The sequence below is a fragment of the Silurus meridionalis genome, chromosome 15 (genome assembly GCF_014805685.1).
Source record: "Silurus meridionalis isolate SWU-2019-XX chromosome 15, ASM1480568v1, whole genome shotgun sequence".
Lineage (NCBI taxonomy): Eukaryota > Metazoa > Chordata > Actinopteri > Siluriformes > Siluridae > Silurus > Silurus meridionalis.
Genome location: NC_060898.1, coordinates 21,455,916 through 21,479,210, shown reverse-complemented (window position 1 = coordinate 21,479,210; position 23,295 = coordinate 21,455,916). Strand labels below are relative to the sequence as shown.

At 40.3% G+C, this 23,295-nt stretch overlaps 2 protein-coding genes across 3 annotated transcripts in view; one reads left to right on the top strand and one right to left on the bottom strand.

The window, feature by feature from the left end:
- plrdgb (PITP-less RdgB-like protein) overlaps positions 1-8,397 on the top strand; it is a 67,341-nt gene extending 58,944 nt beyond the window's left edge. The window contains exons 13-19 of the mRNA XM_046868512.1: positions 1,560-1,676; positions 2,675-2,791; positions 4,008-4,156; positions 4,245-4,394; positions 5,982-6,165; positions 7,409-7,537; positions 7,649-8,397. Coding sequence (XP_046724468.1) covers positions 1,560-1,676; positions 2,675-2,791; positions 4,008-4,156; positions 4,245-4,394; positions 5,982-6,165; positions 7,409-7,537; positions 7,649-7,987 — 1,185 coding nt within the window. The 3' untranslated portion in view covers positions 7,988-8,397. The remainder of the gene's footprint in view (positions 1-1,559; positions 1,677-2,674; positions 2,792-4,007; positions 4,157-4,244; positions 4,395-5,981; positions 6,166-7,408; positions 7,538-7,648) is intronic.
- An 8,279-nt stretch (positions 8,398-16,676) lies between these two features.
- Positions 16,677-23,064, bottom strand: LOC124397609. 2 transcript variants are annotated; one of them, XM_046867171.1, is made up of 6 exons: positions 22,917-23,064; positions 21,446-21,789; positions 20,717-21,015; positions 20,501-20,596; positions 18,519-18,560; positions 16,991-17,113 (listed from the first exon to the last, which is right to left on the bottom strand). In XM_046867171.1, the coding sequence occupies exons 2-5, from the start codon at positions 21,761-21,763 to the stop codon at positions 18,527-18,529; spliced, it is 747 nt and encodes a 248-aa protein (XP_046723127.1). In that variant the 5' UTR covers positions 21,764-21,789; positions 22,917-23,064; the 3' UTR covers positions 16,991-17,113; positions 18,519-18,526. The 2 variants fall into 2 exon arrangements, with proteins under 2 accessions (XP_046723126.1, XP_046723127.1); XM_046867170.1 differs by lacking the exon at positions 18,519-18,560 and having other exon boundaries at positions 16,677-17,113.
- Positions 23,065-23,295: the final 231 nt, after the last annotated feature.

Below are 23,295 nucleotides of genomic sequence, written 5' to 3'. Positions count from 1 at the left end.
TGTGTCTTTGAAGTGAAATGGAAGTGTATTTAGAGTTTATTGGATGTGTATTTGGGAGTGAAATGGAAATGCACTGTAAGTGTATTGGATGTGTATTTAGAGTGTATTGGGAGTGAAATGGACGTGTATTGTGAGTGAAATAGACGTGTATTTAGAGTGTATTGGGAGTGAAATGGACGTGTATTGTGAGTGAAATAGACGTGTATTTAGAGTGTATTGGGAGTGAAATGGACGTGTATTGTGAGTGAAATGGAAGTGTATTTGGAGTGTATTGGGAGTGAAATGGCCGTGTTTCTGGAGTGTATTGGGAGTGAAATGGAAGTGTATTAGAAGTGTATTGGAAGTGAAATAGACGTGTATTTAGAGTGTATTGGGAGTGAAATGGAAGTGTATTTGGAGTGTATTGGGAGTGAAATGGAAGTGTATTTGGAGTGTATTGGGAGTGAAATGGAAGTGTATTGGGAGTGAAATGGAAGTGTACTGTGAGTGTATTGGATGTGTATTTGAAGTGAAATGGAAGTGTATTTAGAGTTTATTGGATGTGTATTTGGGAGTGAAATGGAAGTGCACTGTAAGTGTATTGGATGTGTATTTGGAGTGTATTGGGAGTGAAATGGACGTGTATTGTGAGTGAAATTGAAGTGTATTTGGAGTGTATTGGGAGTGAAATGGCCGTGTTTCTGGAGTGTATTGGGAGTGAAATGGAAGTGTATTAGAAGTGTATTGGAAGTGAAATAGACGTGTATTTGGAGTGTATTGGGAGTGAAATAAAAGTGTACTGTGAGTGTATTGGATGTGTATTTGGAGTGTATTAGAAGTAAAATAGAAGTGTATTAGGAGTGAAATGGAAGTGTATTTGGAGTATTTGTGAAGTATATAAATAAAGACGAACAAAGGAAAATCCCTCACATGGTGTTTTGATGATGGATGGTGGAAGAGAGTTCTGTCTTCAGATCTATTGAGTATAAATATGAATTGGGGGAGAGGTCATTCAGAAACAGACCACACCTATTAGGATCTTAGAAATATTTCATCAAAGTTTAAAGAAGATAATTCAGAAGAACTCTGGACTCATCTGCATTGACAGCTCTCTCTAAGAGAACAAGTAGACGCAAAAGGAGATAAACGGCAGCAAAAAAAGTTTGTGGTTTTTTTTTATTGTTTGCCCATCTGTATATTATACAACCTTTCACACAATAGTCAAATTATTGAACACATTAAAGCTTGCTCGGCATAAACAATGGCACGTGAGAAAAGTTCTCCAGGTTGTCCATGCATCTGCCTGTTCAGGATAGCGTGACATCTAAAAATAAAATCATTATTCTTTGAGTACTGTGTTTAAAATGCTTATTTTATGTGTTATGTTATAGTCAAGCTAAAGATTTTAACCCTGGGGTCACGCATTCTGTAAAAACCCTCGCAACAACTGTTCAATTCAGCAGGCAAAGTGTTTTTGGCATCATGTCTGTAATTCTAAAATGAATAAAGGAATTTAAATAGAATGTTGTATTGGCTCTTAAAGAAGTCTTGTGTGTGTGTGTGTGTGTGTGCATGCGCAGGTGCTGCGCTGTGACTGTTTGAAGGCAGGTGAAGCAGACTGCTGCGACTCGGTGCCCATCTCTCCTTCCAGCCCTCGAGAGAAGTGGCTCCGCAGAAGAACACATGTCAAACTGCGGGTAAGAAGCCCGGACCCGAGTAGATGTAACTCCAGTACATGTTTTTTAATTAAAAATAAAAAAATAAAAAACAACCAGTGAATACTGATGTCTTCATTCCTTCATTCCTCAGCGGAGACAAAAATAAGAAAATGACATTTATGTTTGACATATTAATGACATATTTATAATTATAGAGGGGTGGGGGGGCGGGTGGGTTGAGGGGGGTCTAGTGAGAGGTTGATCAAGGTTGTTCTTCAAAGAGTGTCTGGAGATTTTGTGCGTGAGGAGGACACGAGTCATGCTCCCATTTTCTGTCTCTCTCTTGTGACTTTTAAAAAGCCCATAGTGATCCATATGAACTACTCAGAGTGAACCTGGAATGATAAATGAAGCCAAGGATTGATTATGTGCAGATGGGTGATCATATTTCAAGGTTGTTCCAGAGTCCCACATACCCCCCAAAAACCAAAAAAACTTTGGGCACGAAACTGAGGCGTTTTTTAGATTTAACAAAGAATAGTTTTTAAACATACTCCAATCATCGCTTGTTTTTCATTTTCTAGTTCTAACTGATTCACAATTCTAGGGTACGTCTTAAAACTCTTATCATATTTAATTAAAATTATAATAGCAAGAAATTTGATTCCGATCAGCATGACGTCTAAACCGAACGTCTCAGTCGAATACCGGTACAAAACATAAACACACAAAAAAAGAAACGTGTTCAAAATTCTGCACCTGCAAAACTTTCACAACATGCAATTTTCACCGAAGTGCTGAAAAGAGGAGCTCTGGAGACTCTGATTTCCTGCTTCTCCGCCAGAGTGTTGTCTCAGCTGTGATAAAACTCTTATCTCTTGGCAGAACCTTACACATGAACTGCATTTTTCATTTCCAACCAAGATAAAGTGGAAAGAAGACATTGTAGAGTGAAGAGCTGCTAGACTGCCTGAGAGGTCTGATTGCCTCTTTGTGTGTGTGTGTGTGTGTGTGTGTGTGTGTGTGTGTGTGTGCAGAACGTGACGGCTAACCACAGAGTACATGACGTGATTGCGACGGAGGACGGGCCTCAGACATTGGTGGGGAGGTTCATGTACGGCCCTCTGGACATGGTCACGCTCACAGGAGAGAAGGTTCTCATCATAATCATCCTCATCTTCATCATTAACATCATTATCATCATTATCCTTAAATTTGTCAAATGCAATTATAATTACAATCTTCAGCAGGAGAGAAGACAAAAGATTAAATAAATGAACAAATGAATATATATATACATATTGATATTTAGAAAAAAATGACAGTAAAGGAACATAGGACAATTTTCAAGCTGAGGCCGGATGTGATTCGCATCTCGATGCATTGACAATGACACCACAGGTTAAAGATACATATGAAGCAGCTAAAAAATATGATGCTGTGTAATTCAATATGGTACAGATAGTTCGCTTTTATTTCTTTGGTTCAGACAGACAGCAATTCACAAATTTACTAGAAGTACCTTCTAACTTCTAACGCATGGCCCTTTCAAAAATAATAAATAAACCCAGATGTTCTTTTCCTGTTCTGTGTGCAGGAAGTTACAGCTCTACCTCTGCCATGTTAATCTGTATTCTATATGACTCTCAGGACACGCTTTGCTCTCCATAGTGTTGTGAAGCATCATATTCACGTAGCAGCAGCGGCGCTGTGAGAACGCGCTCGAGAAACAGTTTAGCGAAGAGAAATCAATCTACATATCAAATATTGGTCGCAAATGATCACTTTTTATTTAATGAAAGTATTGCGCATCTATTAATAATTATATATAATTTTTTTTTTTCTACGGATGCAAATATGTAAAAAAAAGATGCATCGCGATACAAATGGCAACTTGTATCCCATGCAAATCAGTGAATCTTACCACCAGCTTGAAGTGAGTAAAAAAATCTCTATAAATATTCTTACCTAATTTGATATAATTGTAATATAATAATCTAAATATTTTATCTTATAAGAAGAAATATAAATTTGTCTCTAATAAATCAAAACATTTTCCAGCAAAAACAATCTTTACATTTTGAAGAGCATGAGCCTGCTTGAGTGTGTTTCATGTATATAGCGAGTAAAGGACCATGAGTATTGTCTTCATGCTGGTCTTGGTGAATCCAAGGATGCTTCTTACACATTTATCTACGATGTAGAGCTGTTCTTTGTGTTCTTTGTGTTTTTATGCAATTATTATCTCCATAAGAAGACTTCAAGATGAACCTCTTCTGACTTTGGAACACATGCAAACAGTGCCATGACTTTCATTTGCTACATTTTCCAGACAAGAACATAGAGAAACGTTGATTCTCCTTTTGGCAGGTGGATGTGTATCTGGCGACGCAGCCCGGATCAGGACGCTGGGTTCTGTTCGACACTGAGGTAACCTCCAGCAGCGGGCGTGTCACCTACACCATTCCTGAACACAAGAGGCTCTCGGTTGGTGTTTATCCCATCAAAATGGTGGTCAAGTGAGTGATCTTGATGTTTTTTTTAAGGGAAATTTATATGGAATTTATATGCATTTGCCGCTGGCATTGACACGTGATGTGTTTCAAGAGGTGACCAGACAAGTGCAGAGGCGTTCCTCACCGTGCTGCCTAAAGCAATGGAGTGTGTGGTGTTCAGCATCGATGGCTCCTTCGCTGCCAGTGTCTCACTCATGGGTAGTGACCCAAAAGTCCGACCTGGAGCTGTAGATGTGGTTCGGTAAGTGTATGTTTTTGTACATTGCTATTAGTTAATGGAGGCACCAAAATAGTCACGTGACGTAGTTCAGTGAGGAGCAGTGGCTTATGGAAAGCTTAGTTCCAGTCCATAATTCTGACACAGTGAGCAACAGATTCTGTGGATGGAAACATCTAGTTGATTTAAAAGAGATCAGGATAGAATGGCCAGACTGAGTCAAGCTCAAAGCTTAAGAACTGTTTTAAGCAGAAAAGTATCTAAGAACATACACCACATTAAATATTGAGCCTGAACAGATCACAGCAACAAAAGAAGTTGATGGACACCTGACCATTAGATTGGTAGATTGCTTTTTAAACATCCCATTCCTCATTTATCCCATGAATTGCTGTTATAATTAGCTCCACTCTTCTGGGAAGATGTTCCACTAGTTTTTATGGAGTTTTGTGCTCATTCAGCCACAAGGGTGATTGTAAAGTCAGGTACTGATGTAGGTGAGGTGAGGAGGCCTGGGGTACAGTCAGCATTCACATTCATCCCAACAGGGTTGAGGTCAGAGCTCTATAGCAAAAGATCTTCCACTCCAACTTATATAAAGCATATCTTCATGGAGCTAGCTTTGTGCTGCACAGGGTCTCGTAGTCGAAGTGAAGGGAAAATTATTTCATGCTCTCCCATCCAAAGCCATCATATACAACTGTGTGCTTTTAACTTTGTGGTAACAGTTTGGGAAAGAAGCACATATGGCTGGAAAATTCAGGTGTTCCAATATTTTGGGAATTACATTTTCACGCACTGATCACATTTTTATCTGTAACCTGATGTTCATGGGTAATGCCCAGATTCTGTTCAGTCCAACTGCAGTTAAAAGTAACTGTTTTAGAGGACAACTTCTAATTATTTTCCCCTGAAGTAACACTTGTATAAGGTTATTATTAGAAGTTTCTTCTTCTTCTTCTTCTTCTTCTTCTTCTTCTTCTACTTCTTTTGGCTGCTTCCTTCAGGGATTTCCATCCGTCTCCAAATCACTTTGTTCTCTTTACATCTGCCTTTCTGTACATTTATTTAATTTTGCAGACGCATTTATCCATTTATGTAATTTACACAACTGAGCAGCTGTGGGTTTAAGGGCCTTTCTCAGGGGCCAAGAAGTAGCATCTTGGTGTGGCTGGGATTTGAATGATTGGATTGAACGTCCTATGACTTAACCACTAGGTACCACCTCCTAAATTTACTCAAAATAGTAGACCAGACGCATACATTTACAGTGAAGCTATGGGGTTAAGGGCCTTGCTCAGGGGCCCAGAAGTAGCAGCTTGGTGTTGCTGAGATTTTGATTTCATGGCCTTTGGATTCAAAGTCCAATGGCTTAACCATTGAACTACCGATTATATTTTCAGGTTAATATTAGAAGTTAAATGTAAGAACATTTAGAAGTTAAATGTGTATATTTGAATGCACAATGTTTGTTAATCCCCATTGATGAGCTCGATTAATTTGTTTAGTTTAGAAAAGTGAATCTGTACTTTTGTACCGTGAGGTGATGAGATCCAGTCCAGTGTAAGCTGGTCTTCAGGCAGCACGTTGACGATGGTGTTGTCTTTGCAGGCACTGGCAGGACCTCGGCTACCTGATCATCTACATCACTGGTCGGCCCGACATGCAGAAGCAGAGGGTGGTGTCATGGCTCTCGCAGCACAACTTTCCCCAGGGCATGGTGTTCTTCTCTGAGGGGCTCGTCCACGACCCACTGCGCCAGAAAACCATTTTCCTCAGGAGCCTCATAAAAGAGGTAGTACTCAAGAAATGAAAACTATTTAATTATTAATTAAAAGTAGGGGATTTTTTTAATTTAACGTTCGTATCATTGTAAGACAGGACATCTGGATCCACCTGCTGTTCTACTGATGCTCTAGTCATTTAATTTAGTTTGGAAAAGGACTCGCTCACTTACTTTCATCGATCAGATCGCAGTGAAGTAAATAGCCTGCGCTAAATGAAAAACATAGTTCAGTCAGTACACTGGAAAAGAAAATGTCATGAAGAATTTATAATCAAACGTATTTTAAATTGAGTAAACGCCATGTTTTTTCCCTCATGTTGTTTTGATCTACTGGTTCTGCTAAATCACAGGGCAGAATAACACACGCCAATGAGCACATTTTTCACTCTTTTGCATTCATGAGACCCCCATGACTGGCTAGTATAGAATAACACTGATTGCACCCCAGGCCTTCTCACCTCATCTACATCAGTACCTGACTTTACTAACACCTTTATGGCTGTGTGAACACAAATCTCCATAGAATCTTGTGGAACATCTTCCCGGAAGAATGGAGGTTATTATAAGAGCAAATAGGGAAATGTAGAACTAAATGTGGTCAGGTGTCCACAGACTTTTGTCCATATAGTGTACACCAGTGGTCCCCAACCACGGGCCAATTGGTACCGGGCTGCACAGAAAGAATACATAACTTACATTATTTCCGTTTTATTTATTATCTGGATCTGGACAATGTTTTATTTTGGAAAATGACCGGATTCTCTCCACCACATCTGTCTATGATTCACTCTTGATGCATGTCAAGATGTTTGCCTCTGTCACATGTCTTATCTCCATCCGCTACCTTCTTAAAGGGGCTCCGGCCGCTAACACATAATACATTACCACTAATTGAAACCCCCAAGCGAGCAAAATAAACAATACACAACACAGTGGATTCACGATTATTATTATATTTAGAAAATACCAGTTTTTATGGTCGTATCATTTTATTTTGTTGTATTTATCCACCACACCTTAAAGGCCGGTCCATGAAAATATTGTCTGACATTAAACTGGTCCGTGGCGCAAAAAAGGTTGGGGACTGCTGGTGTAGACACTATGAATATTTTAATGCTGTTTAAAGCATGTAATGTTAATATCACTCTACACATTAAGAGTGTAATATTCTCACACTATAATGTCTCAGACACATCGTAGGGTCTCCCTCAGTATATCCTTTTAAGCCGTGCTCCTTTTGTGTGTGTTGTAGTGCCACATTAAAATCGGTGCGGCGTACGGCTCTATGAAGGACATGTCTGTGTACAGTGCACTCGGTCTGGAGGCCACACAGATCTACATCGTTGGAAGACCATCCAAGAAACACCAGCACCAGTGCCAGGTATAACAAAAAAAACCTCAGACTACATTCAATCTGAATCTCTTATTTTTTTTTTTTCCTGTCCTTTTTTATGGTCTTTATTTTTGCTTTTCTCTGTTTTCGCATCCTCAGTTCCTGAGTGAAGGTTACGCCGTGCACCTGTCTGCTCTGGAGTTCGAGCATGGCTCACGTCCCAAGAAAAACCGCATGATCCTGCGCCAGGGCTCATTCGGCCTCTCGTCCAAGCCGGACTTCCTGACGCCGTCGCCCGATTTCTTGACGTGTAAGCGCACGCCGCTGCTGCGCCGAGCCATGTCCATGCAGCAGGCATCCCCGCCTTCGTCCTTGACGTCCACGCCGAAACCGGAGCGCGCTCAGAGCCAGCCCGAGAGCCACCGGGACGGGCCTGAGATCCGCATTGAATTTGATGATCAGGACCCAGAAACAGGAGTATTTACCGCAGTAATATGAAGGAATGAATTGATCATTAAGTGAGAACAAAACTGAAAGGAGATGTTGTGCTTACGGCTTGTGGTATGACTAATTATATATTTGACGTTCAAAATTGTTTCCACAAATGTAACTTTTGCTCCATGCCCCAGATAAAATCAGCACTGGACGCCGGTCTGTTTCACACAGACCCCCATTCTCCCCCTCACCCCCCTGTTATTCTTATTATATATGTTTTAAAGCAATCCGCAGACAGACAGCAACACGGTGCTTGGCGCAGGGCAGCAGGCTACCATTTGTTACTGCTGACAACCTGAGAGGCTCATTTACTTAGCCAGCTCCCGTTTGGTTTATGCTGACGCACTCGAGCTGCTCTGCGTCACTCTGTTGCTCCACTAGCCTCCGGATCTTGAATAAACCAATCAGCACGATAAAGCCACAAGGCCTTAAGAAGCGCCTTGCACTTTCTTTGTGAGCTCTGAGGGTAATGATTGGCTCCTTTGTCTCTGTCGGATCTGCAAGGAGTCACTTGTTTTGTTTTTTTTTTCCCCCTGCAGGCATTGTTGACCACACAGTGGGATAATGGCGCTCTCAGATTGGGTGGCTCAGGCTGTCATTTTCTCACAGCAGCTATTATGGCACTCTTGGCTTATTTTCCCTGTTACATCAAGAGGGCAAAGTAAAAAAAAAAGAAAAGAAAAATTATATATTATTATATATTTACAATTATATATATATATATATAGTCAGCCACCAATTGTGCAAGTTCTTCCACTTAAAAAGATGAGAGAGGCCTGTAATTTTCATCATAGGTACACTGGAACCCGCTTATCTCGACCTCGGTTACCTCGACAACCCTATTAAGTCGACGTTTTTGAAGTGGAACCGCCAAATTCTCGCTTTGTCTTAGCATTTTTTATCGGTTATGTCGATTCTTTTATGTCGCCGAACCCTGATATCTCGAGCACAAGGGGGGAAAAACTTGCCATTTAACGTCGGTTATCTCGGTGCAGCCGCAGAAGAACTCGCGGAAGTGGCGGAAAAATCAAGCCGTACAGCTGCTACAGGTGTTGTATTGTGAACTGGTGAATCTCTGCTGTTAGTTACTGCACATATGCCTTTTGTTGTTAAATGTTATGCGATGAACGGGAGGCGAAAGCCGCGCTTGGCGGCGCGGAACGTGGGATGAGCAGCAAAAGCATAGAATGAACACCGGCAGGATCGGGGTGGGGAATCCACGGTGCGCTTTGGGAAGAAAAGAGCAGCCGTTGAGAGAGTGCCTGTGGGAAGACACGTACCGGGATACGCATGAGTGATAACAACGACCGCCGTGAACCAACATATACCAACAATAACGGACAATGAGAGTGTGGAAGTTTAAATAGGAGCTGGTGATGATGATAAACGAGCACCATATGTGCGCGATTGAAGCAGAGAGCTTCAGAGAAAGCGGCCGAGAAAGCACCTGACACGCTGAAGGGGGCCGAAGGGGGCGTGGCAGGTGGATTCCTGACAGATAAACATGTACTGTATGTATTTTTATAGCATGCCTTCATCAAACAAATCGCGGCAACGCTGTTGTGTAAAAAAACCTCCAAAAACACGTGCATGCACATTCTCATTTATTAACGCACATCATGTACATAAAGAAATTTCAAGCACGTTAATATACTGCCGCCATTTTGATTTTCGTTTATCTCGATCATCGGTTATCTCGATGCTTTTTGGCAACCCCCTAGGACAGCGACATAACCGGGTTCCACTATATATATATATATATATATATATATATATAGAGAGAGAGAGAGAGAGAGAGAGAGAGAGAGAGAGAGAGAGAGAGAGGAGGAAGAAAGAAAGTAAGTAAGTGCTGGCTGCATTCATGTAAATGATATGCAGAGAGAAGAACATTGAGATCCTGTAAAAAAAATTGACCTTGGTATCAATGGAAGCAAAAATATTTATAGAACATACTTTATACAGGCAGATTGCACTCTGCTTTGTAACGAAGGACACGAACATATAAATGGAAATAATCAGACCTGCACAGATTTTTATGTCACTCAAAACTTTTTTCCTCCATTTACAGTTGAACTAGGAGACACAAACCTGTTCCAGCATGACAAGTAGTGAAGAAGAAATTTCTCCAGTTTACACTGGTTAGAGTTTAAGATCTTGAGTGGCCTGCTATCGAACTCTGACCTCAACTCTAATGAACACCTTCGGGATGAATGTATAAAGCATATATATATATATATATATACTTCAGAATATATTTTCTGAACAATCCATTTCACATTTAGTCCCCAATTGCTGTTTTAATAAACTCCACTCTTCTGGGAAGATTTTCCACTAGATTCTCTGGAGATTTGTGCTCAATCAGCTACAAGGGTGTTAGTAAAGTCAGGTACTGATGTAGGTGAGAAGGTGAGAGGAGGCCTGGGGTGCTGTCAGCATTCACACTCACCCCAAAGGTGTTCAATAGGGTTGATGCTCTATAGCAGGGGATCTTCCAATTCAACCTAAACTATAGCTTTATGGAGCTGGCTTTGTGCACGGGGCATTGGCAGGCTAGAACAGGTTTGGGTGCTCTGCATCAACAGACATCTGATGCAATTGTGTGCCTTTAACTTTGTGCTAATGTGGCTGGAAAAGTGTATATATAATATGACTTTCAACTCAACCTCATAGAACCAAATTTGGGGGAAAAAGAAGTGGCATTGAGGGCAATTGGAAAGTGGGACCTTGGAATTGCATTACTGATTTTTTTTTACTTGTATGAGATATTTAAGATACCAAGCAAACGGGTGGAGAAAAAAAAAACATGGACGTCTCCATCTTCATCTTTTGCAAACTAGTCGGGTAAGTGTTACTGATAAAGAAAACAAGTACAATGTTGCTGTTTATGTCATTGGCAGCCATCTTAATTTTAACGTGTCAGAAGAATGTTTTAAGATTTTAAGGTAAGAGGTTCAAGTTGAGGCGAGTTTTCTTTGGGATTTTCTAGTCAGAGGTCGATAATGATGAGCGAATGCTGCATTAGATCCCTAGAGAGCAAGCCTGAGACGAGATGGAGAGAAAAAAAAATACCCTGTGAGAAAACACACTAATGAAACCTTGAGACTCAAAAGGTGAAGAGATTGTAGGATTATTGGGATTAAGCATCACTTAGGCAGGTCAAAGTGTGAAGGATCAGAATCGGTTATAATTACAGCAGTAGCTTGAATTTCTTCTTGTCAAAATCTTTCTCCTTGCAAGCAGAACTTGTGGGAGCATCACGCTACGTTTCAGCCGATCAAAACGGATAATCAAGCTCTCGTTTTCCTCTGAGCAGCATTCGCATGGTCTCGTTTACCATCCCATGACCTTGCAGAATTAAAAAAAACCCTCACGAGAGAATCGAATCAAATTCCTGCTGATTTTTGAGTAATATATCTCTCCCCTGGGTGTCAGCAGCACATTTGTGTAAAGGTGATGCATCTGCTCATTGAAACAAGAGCAGCATGGTGATCAACGCAGGGAGGCCGAGAACCTCTGAAGGAAATAACGAGGAACGGGATGTTTTATTCTCATCCTGCACAATTGCGCCTGAAGCTCTCATTATTTACGTGGCGTTCGTGTTTTTCTGTCGGCTGCTGTTGTGCTCTTTTGTGCAGGTAAGTGTGTGCGTAAGCATCCGAACCGGCTCTATTTATAGCGGCGCAGCAGCACAGCAGCGACCGACCTGCACTTGTTGCGATTGTTCCCTGGCCTTGCCGTCCGCTCTCAGCTCTTTTCAAGCACCAGTTTTTGCAAAATCGCCTTGTGTTCATCTCTTGACATAGCCCTGAATTGCCTGTGCGTCTGCCTCCCACATGGTTCTCTGCACAGTGTATGTGTGTCTATGTATTCGATGTATAGATCCGTATACGCTGCTGTACACGCGGCTGCAGCATGGAATACGCCTGAGACATACGTGTATCTGTGACGTGCAGTCAGTACCGAGTCGTAGTAAACTCTAGTTTTGCTAGCGATGACAGAAAGCTGTGTCCTGTAACATATTGTGTAAATAATTGTACATAATTTAAATGAACGTGTTGTTGGAATATGGTGTCAAGGTGTAACAGTGTAAACTTTAATAAAAATTATGATGTGATTTGAGATGTCTGGTAAGACAAGTTTACTTTACCTTAAGAAGATTAGGTGATGGGGATCCTGCAGGCTGTAAAGTGTCTAACCCAAGGCGCCAAATACACCGAGGTATGGGACTGGAGCATTTTTACACCTGGACATTTTCACAAAGCAGCAGAATGGACAAAGGTTTGTGAACACCAGGCTATAAGATTTGTATCTGTTTTCTGAAGATCGAGTCCCCATTTGCTCTTATTGTAACCTGAACTCCTCTGGGATGTTCCACTAGACTTTGTAGAGTCTCAGCCACAAGAGTGTTAGTAAAGTCAGGTACTGATGTAGGTGAGCTGAGGAGACCTGGGGGTGCAGTCAGCATTCACATTCATCCCAAAGGGGTTTTATAGGGTTTGAGCTCTATATCAGATCTTCCACTTACTTACATTTACATTTATGGCATTTAACAGACACCCTTCCAAAGAGACATTTATTTCATTCACGCAACTGAGCAGATATGGCGGTTAAGGGCCTTGCTCAGGGGCCTAGAAGTGGCAGCTTGGTGTGGCTGAGATTTGAACTCACGACCTTCGTATCCAACGTCCACTCCAACCCATGTAAAACATATTTTCATGGAGCTGGCTTGGTGCACAGGGGCATTGTTCCTAGTTTAACTGAATCATATAAAAACTTACTGTACAATTGTGTGCCTTCAGCTTTGTGATAACAATTTGGGGAAGAACCACGCATCAATATCTATACCTATTATTATAAAACCTATAATTTTATCACTAAAGAGTTAACCAGAGGTTATGGTCATGAGGAAAAACCTCCATGAGACAATATAAGGAAGAAACCTTACAAGGAGCCAGACATAAAATACAACCCATGCTCGTCTAGACACCATATATCAAGTCAAGTCAAGAAGCTTTTAGTCATTTCAGCCATATATAGCTGACGCAGTACACGGTGAAATGCGACAACGTTTCTCCAGAACCCTGGTGCTACACAAAACAACATAAAACAGCATAGAGCTACAAGAACACAGAGTTAAGGACTAAAGTAAGTGTCCTCACCACATAAAGTGCATTGTGTGCAACCTGATGCTAATAGTGCACAACAACACAGTGCAAACAGACAACACAAGTACACAAAACCGCGCTGCAGTAAACCTACAGTATGTTATACAGTACAGTGTGCAAAAGAGAACTGTATACAGAAGTGTACTTGTAAATAAACACAAAAGGTTGTGCAAAACAGCAATAACAGCAGTCAAGTGGATGTGCAAAAAACAGCATTTAAACAGTTATGTAGTTATAATAAAATAATATAATATGGGTGATGCTGAAGACATGGGTGTGTGTAATAAATATCTACATTTATGGCATTTGGCAGACGTCCTTATCCAGAGCGACTTACAACTGAGCAGGGGAGGGTTAAGGGCCTTGCTCAAGGGCCCAGCAGTGGCAGCATGGTGATGGTGGTGGGATTTGAACTTGTGACCTTTCGATACAAAGTCCAATGCCTTAACCACTGAGCTACCACTTTCCCTTGATAGCTATTCATTATAGTTCCATCATTGTTCAGGTTATCAACTGTTCTCTGATGGATACGAGCACAAAACTGTTCATGGCAACTGTAGAAAGAGTCATTGTAGCAAACTGTTTATATCAAATATAATCCAAAAGTAAATCGTACACATATAGACTTCATTTAACTGATTCTATGCTTTCCAGTTGTTTTGAAAATCAGTGGTGAACAATAACGATGTAAATGTAAATTGTTACTGCACTTAAGTAGCTTTTTCACGTATCTTCACTTTACTCAAGTATTTTGATTTGGAGAGTCTTTTACTATAACTTCACTACATTTATGAGTCAAATATTTTCCTTTTTACTCAACTACATTTTACAAAATCAGTCGTTCCTTTTTATTTATAAGCGGATAAAAACTTAGTAGCAAGTCACCAATCAGGGTCAGGGTGTTTTAAACTTGTTTTGACGCTTGGTGGTTTCTACTGATCACCAACATACAGTTTAGCTTCAGTTCAACATCAAGCAGAGCATTTAGAGAGGAATAAATGATGAAGAAACTCCAGACTTCGAACTCGCCACAACACACGTGACCTTGTTTGCATGATATTTTTGAACTAGCTGAAGGTGTGAAGGTTTTGGACTCATGAATATTGTAATAGAAATCAATCAAGTGTTTGATTCATTAATATTATTCTATTAATAGTTTGATGTACTGAGAGTCACATTCGAGTCTTTTCACATAAACCGAGTTGATTAAGTGAAAAGTCTTGTGACAATAATGATAATAGGAACATTATAGCCATAAATCAGAGAACTTTAAATACTTTTTTACTTTTACTTAAGTGAAAGTTTAAAGGCGCATTTACTGAGGTAATATTTCACCCAGTGTGTACTTTAACTCAACTACATGCTTTGTGTACTTCGTCCACCACTGTTGAGAATTAACTTGGAGGTTTCACACTAGCAGAGAATAAATAATACACATGCAATCACATCTGAAATAATTTAAAACTATATTTCTTCAATATAGTATAGTATACTTCAATACTAAGAAGAAAGTTTTGATCTATTCAGTCCATTTCAAATCCAAGGTTATAGCACTAATCAATATGGATACGTTTCAGAGGGGTGAATACTTATGCACTGGATTGATTCTAAATTCTCAAATGTAATGCTATCTTATAACCATTGATAAATTTTTAAAAGAGCTAGTCAATAACATTAACATCAGAACTTTTTTATTTTTTTACATTTTTGGTAGTTTTATAACCAACACATCAAGTGTTACTGTATTCTTACAATAGTGGGCAATAAATTTACCGCTAAAATCAGTCATTTCTTTTCTATAGAAGCTGAACTTGATTTCTAGTAATCTACTTTTGTCATTGTGCAAAAAAAAAAAAAAAAGGATAGAATCACAATGACCAACAGATGGGAGCTAGAGGTGGGCAGTAGGAAGGGGCGGATCGATCAGTGTCGGTACTGGATAAAGGAAAGAATCGATTCTCACATTAAATAATTGATCCTACCCGGATTCTTAAAAAAAAAACAAAAAAAACCTGATATTTATGATGAATAGGAACTGTTTCCTCTTCCTCTGTGTCCCCATTCATCATACAGACAAATGACCAGTCGGTCAGAGATTTTGGGATTGCTGCATCTTCTGAAAGAATTTTCTCACATGCAGGAGAAAATGATCTTCCTCACTGATCAAGCAGTGATGAAGCAGAAACAGGCTCAATGAAAAAACAATCAACATTCAGAAGAAAACAATCTAATGAAAAATGAATGTGGAAACCTCATGTTACAGTAGGAATACGGTTTGTTTAATGGTGTTTGAATAAATGATAGAGAGCCAAAAAAAAGTCCAGTCAATTGCAGTGTATTTAGTATTAATAATGTGATCAGTATCAGTATTAATTCCTGTGAAAATTTTGGAAACACTTAGTCCTTCATTGTTTTTCAGACACATCCATGTTTCTTTTGTTTCTATACATCGAACTTGTTCAAAGCCAAAAGACAGCAAAGCTAGAATTGGACAATGAGTGAATAGAAAAACCTTCTTGGGTTCAAATGGGACATCCATGTCTCAAACATAAGTAGTAGGAGAAAAGAGAGATGATGAAGGAGAGGCAATGAGCCGAATCATACGTCCATGCTCTATAACCGTTGTTTGGAGTGATGTCTATCATGGAACGACCTGCCCAGTCACCTAAATCCTATTGAACTGCTCTGGTATGACCTGGATCACAAGAAAGAAATCTCCAACTAGTGAAGAACATCTTGGACAAGAGGCACAGGTAAATATTTCAGCTGAATGTTTGGAGAAACAAACATTTGAGAGTGTGTAAAGTAGTTCTTCATGCTAAGGGAGTATTTTTCAATTAAAATAAGTGTGTACGTTTATAAATAAATCGACAGAGAAGTTGCAGAATGACCACATCATGTGTTTAAGGTCACATACAGACAAGGAGAAAGAGGGGGAAAGAAAAAGCGCCCCCCAACCTTTTTTTTTTTTTTTTAATAGTGCTCTTTTACTGCCTTATATTGTAGATTTATTGTTTGCTTGAAAATAGTACACATAAAAAACTCTCCTGAGAACAAAATGGTTCTATATTTTTTTTATTAAAGTATAAAAAGGTAAACATTTTCTGAAAAGAAAGTTTAGTGTTAAGAAAAAAAAGGACATAAAACCCAGAATTCAGTCATTTTCTTTCTTTTTTTTTTTTAAAAGAAAGTGATTCTGCAGTTGATGAAGATAAGAGGTGTTTGCCTCATTTTCCTCCCTTTACATGGACCATGATCATGCAGTATTGTGTGCTTAATACCGTGCTAATAATAGCACTATTAATAATAGTGCTATATATAAAAAAAGAAAAGTTCGTTTTCTCCAAACACCTCGGTACGAAGTGGCGTCTAAAATAAAGTGAATAAAATATAGAAGTAGAAACTACTCCGAGTTACGAGTTAATAATGCAGTTTGACTCGCTACGGTCGTTAGAGTGTTAGTTTAAAATAGAAACACGTGGAATAAAGGTAACATTGCTCCCTTAACACTGTCACACGTTACAGCATTCGTTGAAATGAAATTTTTATGCAAAAGTTTTTTTTGGTTGCTTTTCTAGAATATGAACAACCATGACCTTTGAACTGTAACAGCATGACAAGAAATTTGGTCAAATTTGGCTCAATCCAGCAGATCACACTGTGTGTCAGTGTGACCATACGATACACTTCTTAATAGAAAAGACAAAGACAATGTGACTAATAAAGACAAACAAATAGAAACAAAAAAACAGTAAAATATAACCAATAGTAGGAAACGCAGATTCATGTGGTTTTGCGGAAGTTCGAGAGAGCGCTGTCGGTCCAGCTGCCCACCCGGTGCCGGATTTGCCGACTCTGCTGCCGGATGAAGGGTCTGTTTAATTTCCCCGTCGTGCCGCTTATACTGGAGCTGGAATCGTGGCCCTGAGTCATCACTGTCCTGTAATGCTCCATGGCCTCACTCCTGCACCAACACACACACACACACACACACACACACACACACACACACACACACACACACGTTATAACCATGTGCTGATGTTTTACGATTGTATTAAAAAAAGAAAACATTGATCGGATCGGACTGTATACAAGCGCATGCATGGTATTCAAAAATATAAATGTAAGACATGTGCAGCAGACAACATTTCAGCCACAATTATAAGCTCAAGGAAAGTTTTACAGACATCCAATGCAGTGACACAGTATTATATATTTTTGCAAAAGCATGTGGACACCTGACCATCCCATATATACAGCACCATACGAACGAACAAACACACGCAAGTTGTTACTGTGTTCGTTATTGACTACGCAAATCTCCTAAAGATGTAAGAGCTACAAATACTATGAAATAAACAATAAAATATACTAAAACTAATCGAAATACTGTAAACAATATTTTGTATTAAGTAATAAAAAAACCCCAAAAATGATTAAAATATTCACTTAAAAAAACGCATTCTCCCGAGTCCAGTGCGCATCGTGTGAACTCGTTACGGTCGACGACTAGCTAGCGGCGGCTCTCCTCCGTCTCGAATTTTTTCGACTACGAACAAATCTCACTTTGAGGACACGTTTGTTCGTATGCGCAAAAGTTTGTAAAGTGGGGAGCGTGTGTATATACACATTTCTTCATTTTAAACAACTTTAAAAGCACGCAATTGTCCACAATGTCTTCTGTAGTGCTACAATCTTTTTTCACTAGGAGACCGGAGAGCCCAACCCTGTTCCAGCGTGATGGTGCCATGTAGATGTGGTGTGTCATGTTTGGATTGGATCAGTGCCTGATCTCACTAATGCTTTTGCAGCTGAAGCTAAACAGGCGTGGCCCAAAATCTGGTTTGAAGCTTTCCTCGATCTTTCCTAGATCATTATTTTCGAATCTGCCTGATTCATCAGATACTTCTGGATGGAGTTGTCTTCAACTGGAGACTTTTCGCAGTTAAGGATGGTTCCACATGAACAGCCTAAAGATTCCTGAAGTTACTGAGCAACTCAAGAACTTTGATGATGGATTTGGATCAACAGTCTGATGCAATGGCTCAGGACTACTGTTTGTTGATCAGTGCTGCATTTAAGCACCCACCACTAAACATCTCAACAATGATGGAACTGTAATGAATGGATATTCAATGTCATGAGGATGAGGTTTTCTTTTTGAGTCTGGTTCCTCTCAAGGTTTCTTTCTCACACCATCTCAGGGTGTTCTACAAGTAAAATTGAATTGTTACATTCAACAAGCGAAAAATGATCTGTGATGTGTCTGGTGTCCACATACTTTTGGCCACACCGTGCATACACAGACTTCATGCGTGTCAAAACAGACAGATTTTTTTTCCGAACAATTTGTAAACATATTTTACCTCAGGCTTTACTCTGTTATAATAGAGTACTTGAATTTGCAGCTGGCAGAATAAAAAACAGGTTAGACTTCAGTTTCATTTACAAGTTCAAGACCTTTCAGACAACAACGAAACACATTGGAATGACCGATGGCAGCCTGAGGGGGCAAAGAAACCAGATTATTTTGGTAGGTCAATCCATTTTCTTGCATCACAAGGAAAAGGTCGTTGCATAGCTGCCACACACAGCCTCCTGTTTTCCCTGTCAAGATGTTCAGATGCCTCGGGGTTTGTAGTTCGGGGTGTAAATACGCATTTTGAAAATGTCATGTGTGTAGAAAGAAAACACGGGGGGAAATATGCGGAAATATGAGGTCTTGACTAGAGGTCAACCAAATAATTGGTTTTGCTGAATAATTCATAATTGAAAAGAACTTTATTTACAATTTATTAAATATATACTTACATATGTAAATTAATATATATTTCATTTTGCAGATTTTTCACATGATAATACGGATGATCCGCTGTGGCGTCGCCTAATGGGAGAAGCCGAAATAAAGAAAGTTTATCCTTCAGTCCTTTTTTTGTAATAAATTTCAGTATTATTGTATATGGAGTGTCATATTTGTTTTTTTATCCAGTATACATTTTAAAAACTATTTGTTGATTAATTGGTTATCAGCAAATACGACCCAACCTTGCTACCGGTATCAGTGAAATCGGTCGACCTCACATTGTAACTAGGTAAATATTAACTGATCCTGTGCTGCTCTCGAGTCCTGAGATTTTTAATCTGGAGTCAAAAAAGCAAAAGCTGTGGTGTGGTGTTACTCTCCCCCTGTCAATCACAGTGACACTAGCCAATCATGGGCATCTGAGAGCTCGTGTATGCAGAAGGGGGCAGATCCCAGGACGTCCCTGGGATGCAGCCAAAACAACGAGTCAATCATGTGTTCGATTGGATTTACCATCTGATAAATGACAAGCTGGGAATTGCCAAATGACCATATCGTAATCCAAAAGGATTCAACGTAACTACTGTAAATGAATATTTGAAAATGAGCACTATGTGATATGTAGCACAAATCCTTCTATTCAAAGAGGCTTGATTTCTTGACACTTTGCTATTCCTGATGATCACATGCACAGCATCTGAAATTCATGTGACGTGTGGGAATGTGTGGAACAGCAGAAGCTTGCGGTGACTGTAGTGGTTTTGCATGACCTCCTTGAATGGAAAAGCATTCGGAGTTTAAAAATCTTGGCGGGAGTTATGTGAGGAATTCTGTGAGGGTGGGTGTTCACACACACACACACACACACACACACACACACACACACACACACACACACACACACACACACACACACACACACACACACACACACACACACAGAGAGAGAGCTCCCAGATAACAGGACAATATTAGACAAAGTGGAAGCTGATACTCTGAACTACTTTTAAAATGTCACACGCACACACACATTAATGGTGTATCATCAGTGTATTACACAACCACTAGAATATGCAAATCTATCACTAATACAATGAAAGCAGATTAATAACACTCTGTGTATTATCAGTTGTGTGTGTGTGAGGCTCTCTAACACACCCTGAAGCAGCCACAAATCATTCCCTCATGCTAGGCCTTGGCGGGAAGAAGAGCGTTTTGGAGAGGTCAGAGCAGACAGCCGTTGAGGAAAAAAAAAAAAAAAAAGACCCACCCTAATACCAAACAGGAAATGGACTGGACACCAAAACAGGGTACATGAATGAATAGACTCAACTGTAGAGCACCATGGAGTTTTTAGTAGGAAAGAAATTGCTTACAACCGACTAATCAAAATCTTCCGATGCCTTTCAGAGGGGAAAAAACATTTTGCCGAAGTGATATCACAGGAAAGTGTATTGCGAAATTGTTTATCGTGATATCGATATAATCAGCCAACCCTGTTCTTCAGATCACGCTGTATCAAAACGAAGCACATAATTTGCTCACCGTTCATCCCTTCCAATGGCTTCATCAAACGCCTGAGAGAGACGCTTTAGTTTTCCGAGGCCTTTTGAGACGCTGTCCAGATCCTGATCGAGCAGCCTAAGACAGAAGAAAGAGGACATGACCGCTCGGACTCGCAGGCAAAGCTTTCGACTCCGCTCCTAATCTGCGAAACCGAATGAATTGTGCAGAACTGATACAACAGAACTCGACCCTAACCTGCGCCGGCTGGCTGTGTTGGGAGATGCGAAAGGGCTCCTCAGCGCTGCCATGCGTACGAGCTGCCTCCTGGTTCCTCCCGTCTTCACCGCTCTGACAGCCGAATCGCTCGGCTCAGGAGTGGCTGTGGCTCGTGGGGTGCGTTTCGTGGCTGATCTCGGTGTGTGCCTGGGGGTCGTGGCTTGTCGTTTCTGGGTGCGTGCAGACATCGGAGTGCGCCTGTTTTCTTCTCCTTCGAGGATTTTGCCAGGCGTCCTGACCAGACACTCCTCACGTGACTGTGTGCTCTTATGAAACCTCTGAGAGGATACAGATAAAGATTGTTAGCGGTTTTATGTCATTTTTTTGAATATAGAAATGATTTGTGTGGTGGATCGTGGCTCATTTACAGCAATCATGACATGGTGTCTTAGAGGGTGGTGTTGTGGAGCTGGGTTGAGAATCACTTAGTCAACCAAAACCATCAACCTGAGAATACTATCTCGCAGTGAACACAGTGGTGGAAGAATTTAGTTTAGAGTTACCCTGGTTCCAGCAGCTGTCTTTAAGGATAATTTCCTCTACACGTTCCCTGACTTTTTACTGATGTCCCATATTAGTGAAACATGGTTTGACACTATTTGTAGACTGCAGTTCATTATGTAGTTTTTCCCCCATATTGTTCATCCCGTTCCTGAAACAGAAGTCACAATGAGCGAGGACAGAGAGGAAAAGAGAAAAGGAGCTGACCTGATAAGCATTGCCAATAGTGTTCTTGGCAGTGCGCTTCATCTGGGTGACGGCGCTAGTCTTCTTGCTGTTCTGGAACACCTCGATGCTCTGATTCTCAGAGATGTTGCTGGTGGGCTGCACGGTCTTCAGAGGAAGCCTCTTTCTCAGAGACATGCGCAGGGAGTTGAGCGAGCTGGAGGAACGTAGCTTCCGAAACTGCTGCACCGCCTCGGGGGAACTCTCGGGTTCTGACTCGGAGAGCGTGCTGTGCGAACGCCACATCCCAGACACGGTGGAACTGAAACCGCTCATGCTGCTCACAATCGCTGATGACATGATGGGAACTGGTGTGTGAGAAGCGTCTGAAAACGGAGAAAGACTGAGCAATTGGAACATACACTATATTAAGTATTGGGAAACTGGAGTTTCTAAGCCATGTGCTTGTTCCTCAAACTGTTACCCCAAAGCTTGAAGCACACAACTGTATAAGATGTCATTGGGTGTGGAAGTAGTGAAATTGGCCTCTACTTGAACTTGGTGGGTTAAAAAACTCTCAGGCTTTAAATAAATACCCAAACACATATGGCCAAAAGAATATGAGCACCTGACCATCACTACTGTACATGCTTCTTTTCCCAGAAGGTTGCCACAAATTTGGAATCACACAACTATGAGAGTTAGAACGCTACCCTTATACCACACAACTGAGAAATTTAGAACTGTTGTTTGTGGTTTGAGTATATTTACAATGATAAACTACTTAAAATGGAAGACCCATTGTTTAAATGTTTACAGAAGGAGTTCCCAAACCAGGGGTCGTGACCCCATTTTTCGAGGTCATTTGATTTAGACGGGGTCATGGGAGAGACTCACAATCTCTCTTCTTGTTTCTGGACTTTTCACCAGAAGTAGATAGAACAGGTTCAGATTGAAGCGTTTACTATTATGTGTGACCAGTCAAACTAAATAAGGCTTAATTTTATATATGAAAACCGTAACAAATAATATTTAGGATAAATAAATTATTATAAATCCAAAGCCCACGTTAAAAAAAATACTTATTCGGAGTATTACAAATAAATACAAATAAAATGTACACAAAGTGTTGAGGTATAAACCCCAGGAAACACCATATATTTGAAATCTCATGTTGCAGGAGTTTTGCGCATGCGCACTTTTGTTCGCCCCCTAATTTCATGTTTTAATGCAAGGAGCGTTTTCCTTAACATGAAACAAGCAAATATATGTATAACGCATAAAGTTGCGCGATTAATTATATAAAATACCTGCAATACTGATTTTAACGATACTTGGATTTTCCGAACACGTCTAAACAATACAGTAAGGCTGCCGAACAATAAACCCGCTACCAGCTGCTCTGCTGAAACTCCGGTTTATCACTAAAAGCGTGAAGAATATTATTTTTATGAATAAAAATGTGTGTATGTTACTAAAGAGAGAGGATGTTGGCCCAGATTTCGCTTCTTACCTCCTGGCTGATGGATCCTCCGGCCTGAGCTGTAAATCCGCACTTCTCTTTCTCAGTTTGAATTTGGCGGACCAGCTTTCCAAAAGGACGAAGCCCCGCCCATTAGACGCGCCCCGCGGTAGACCACGCCCCTCACAACATTCCAGCCTTTTGATTGGTCGAATTCAGAGCTTTGTTGAATTGTTTTTATTTTTTTCGAGTTTTTTTCTTCTGTATATTACAGCAGTTTATTATGTTGGATTTTCTTGCCACTTTTCTTTTTTTGTCCTCCTTTGTTATTTTGCACCACTTGCTATTAGTTTATCTTTCTTTCTTTCTAGATAAATCTCTCTGCCACTTCTTTCTCCCCCTCCCGTCCTTTCTTTCTTGATAATCTATT

What these genes read in the sequence shown, in the direction of transcription:
- LOC124397609 (XM_046867170.1), bottom strand. Translation starts at nt 21,763, where the DNA reads ATGTCATCAGCGATTGTGAGCAGCATGAGCGGTTTCAGTTCCACCGTG. An exon ending in AACACAGCCAGCCGGCGCAG is followed by an intron (nt 20,597 to 20,716) that starts GTTAGGGTCGAG and finishes CTTCTGTCTTAG; the next exon opens with GCTGCTCGATCAGGATCTGG. An exon ending in GCCATTGGAAGGGATGAACG is followed by an intron (nt 17,114 to 20,500) that starts GTGAGCAAATTA and finishes GTGTTGGTGCAG; the next exon opens with GAGTGAGGCCATGGAGCATT.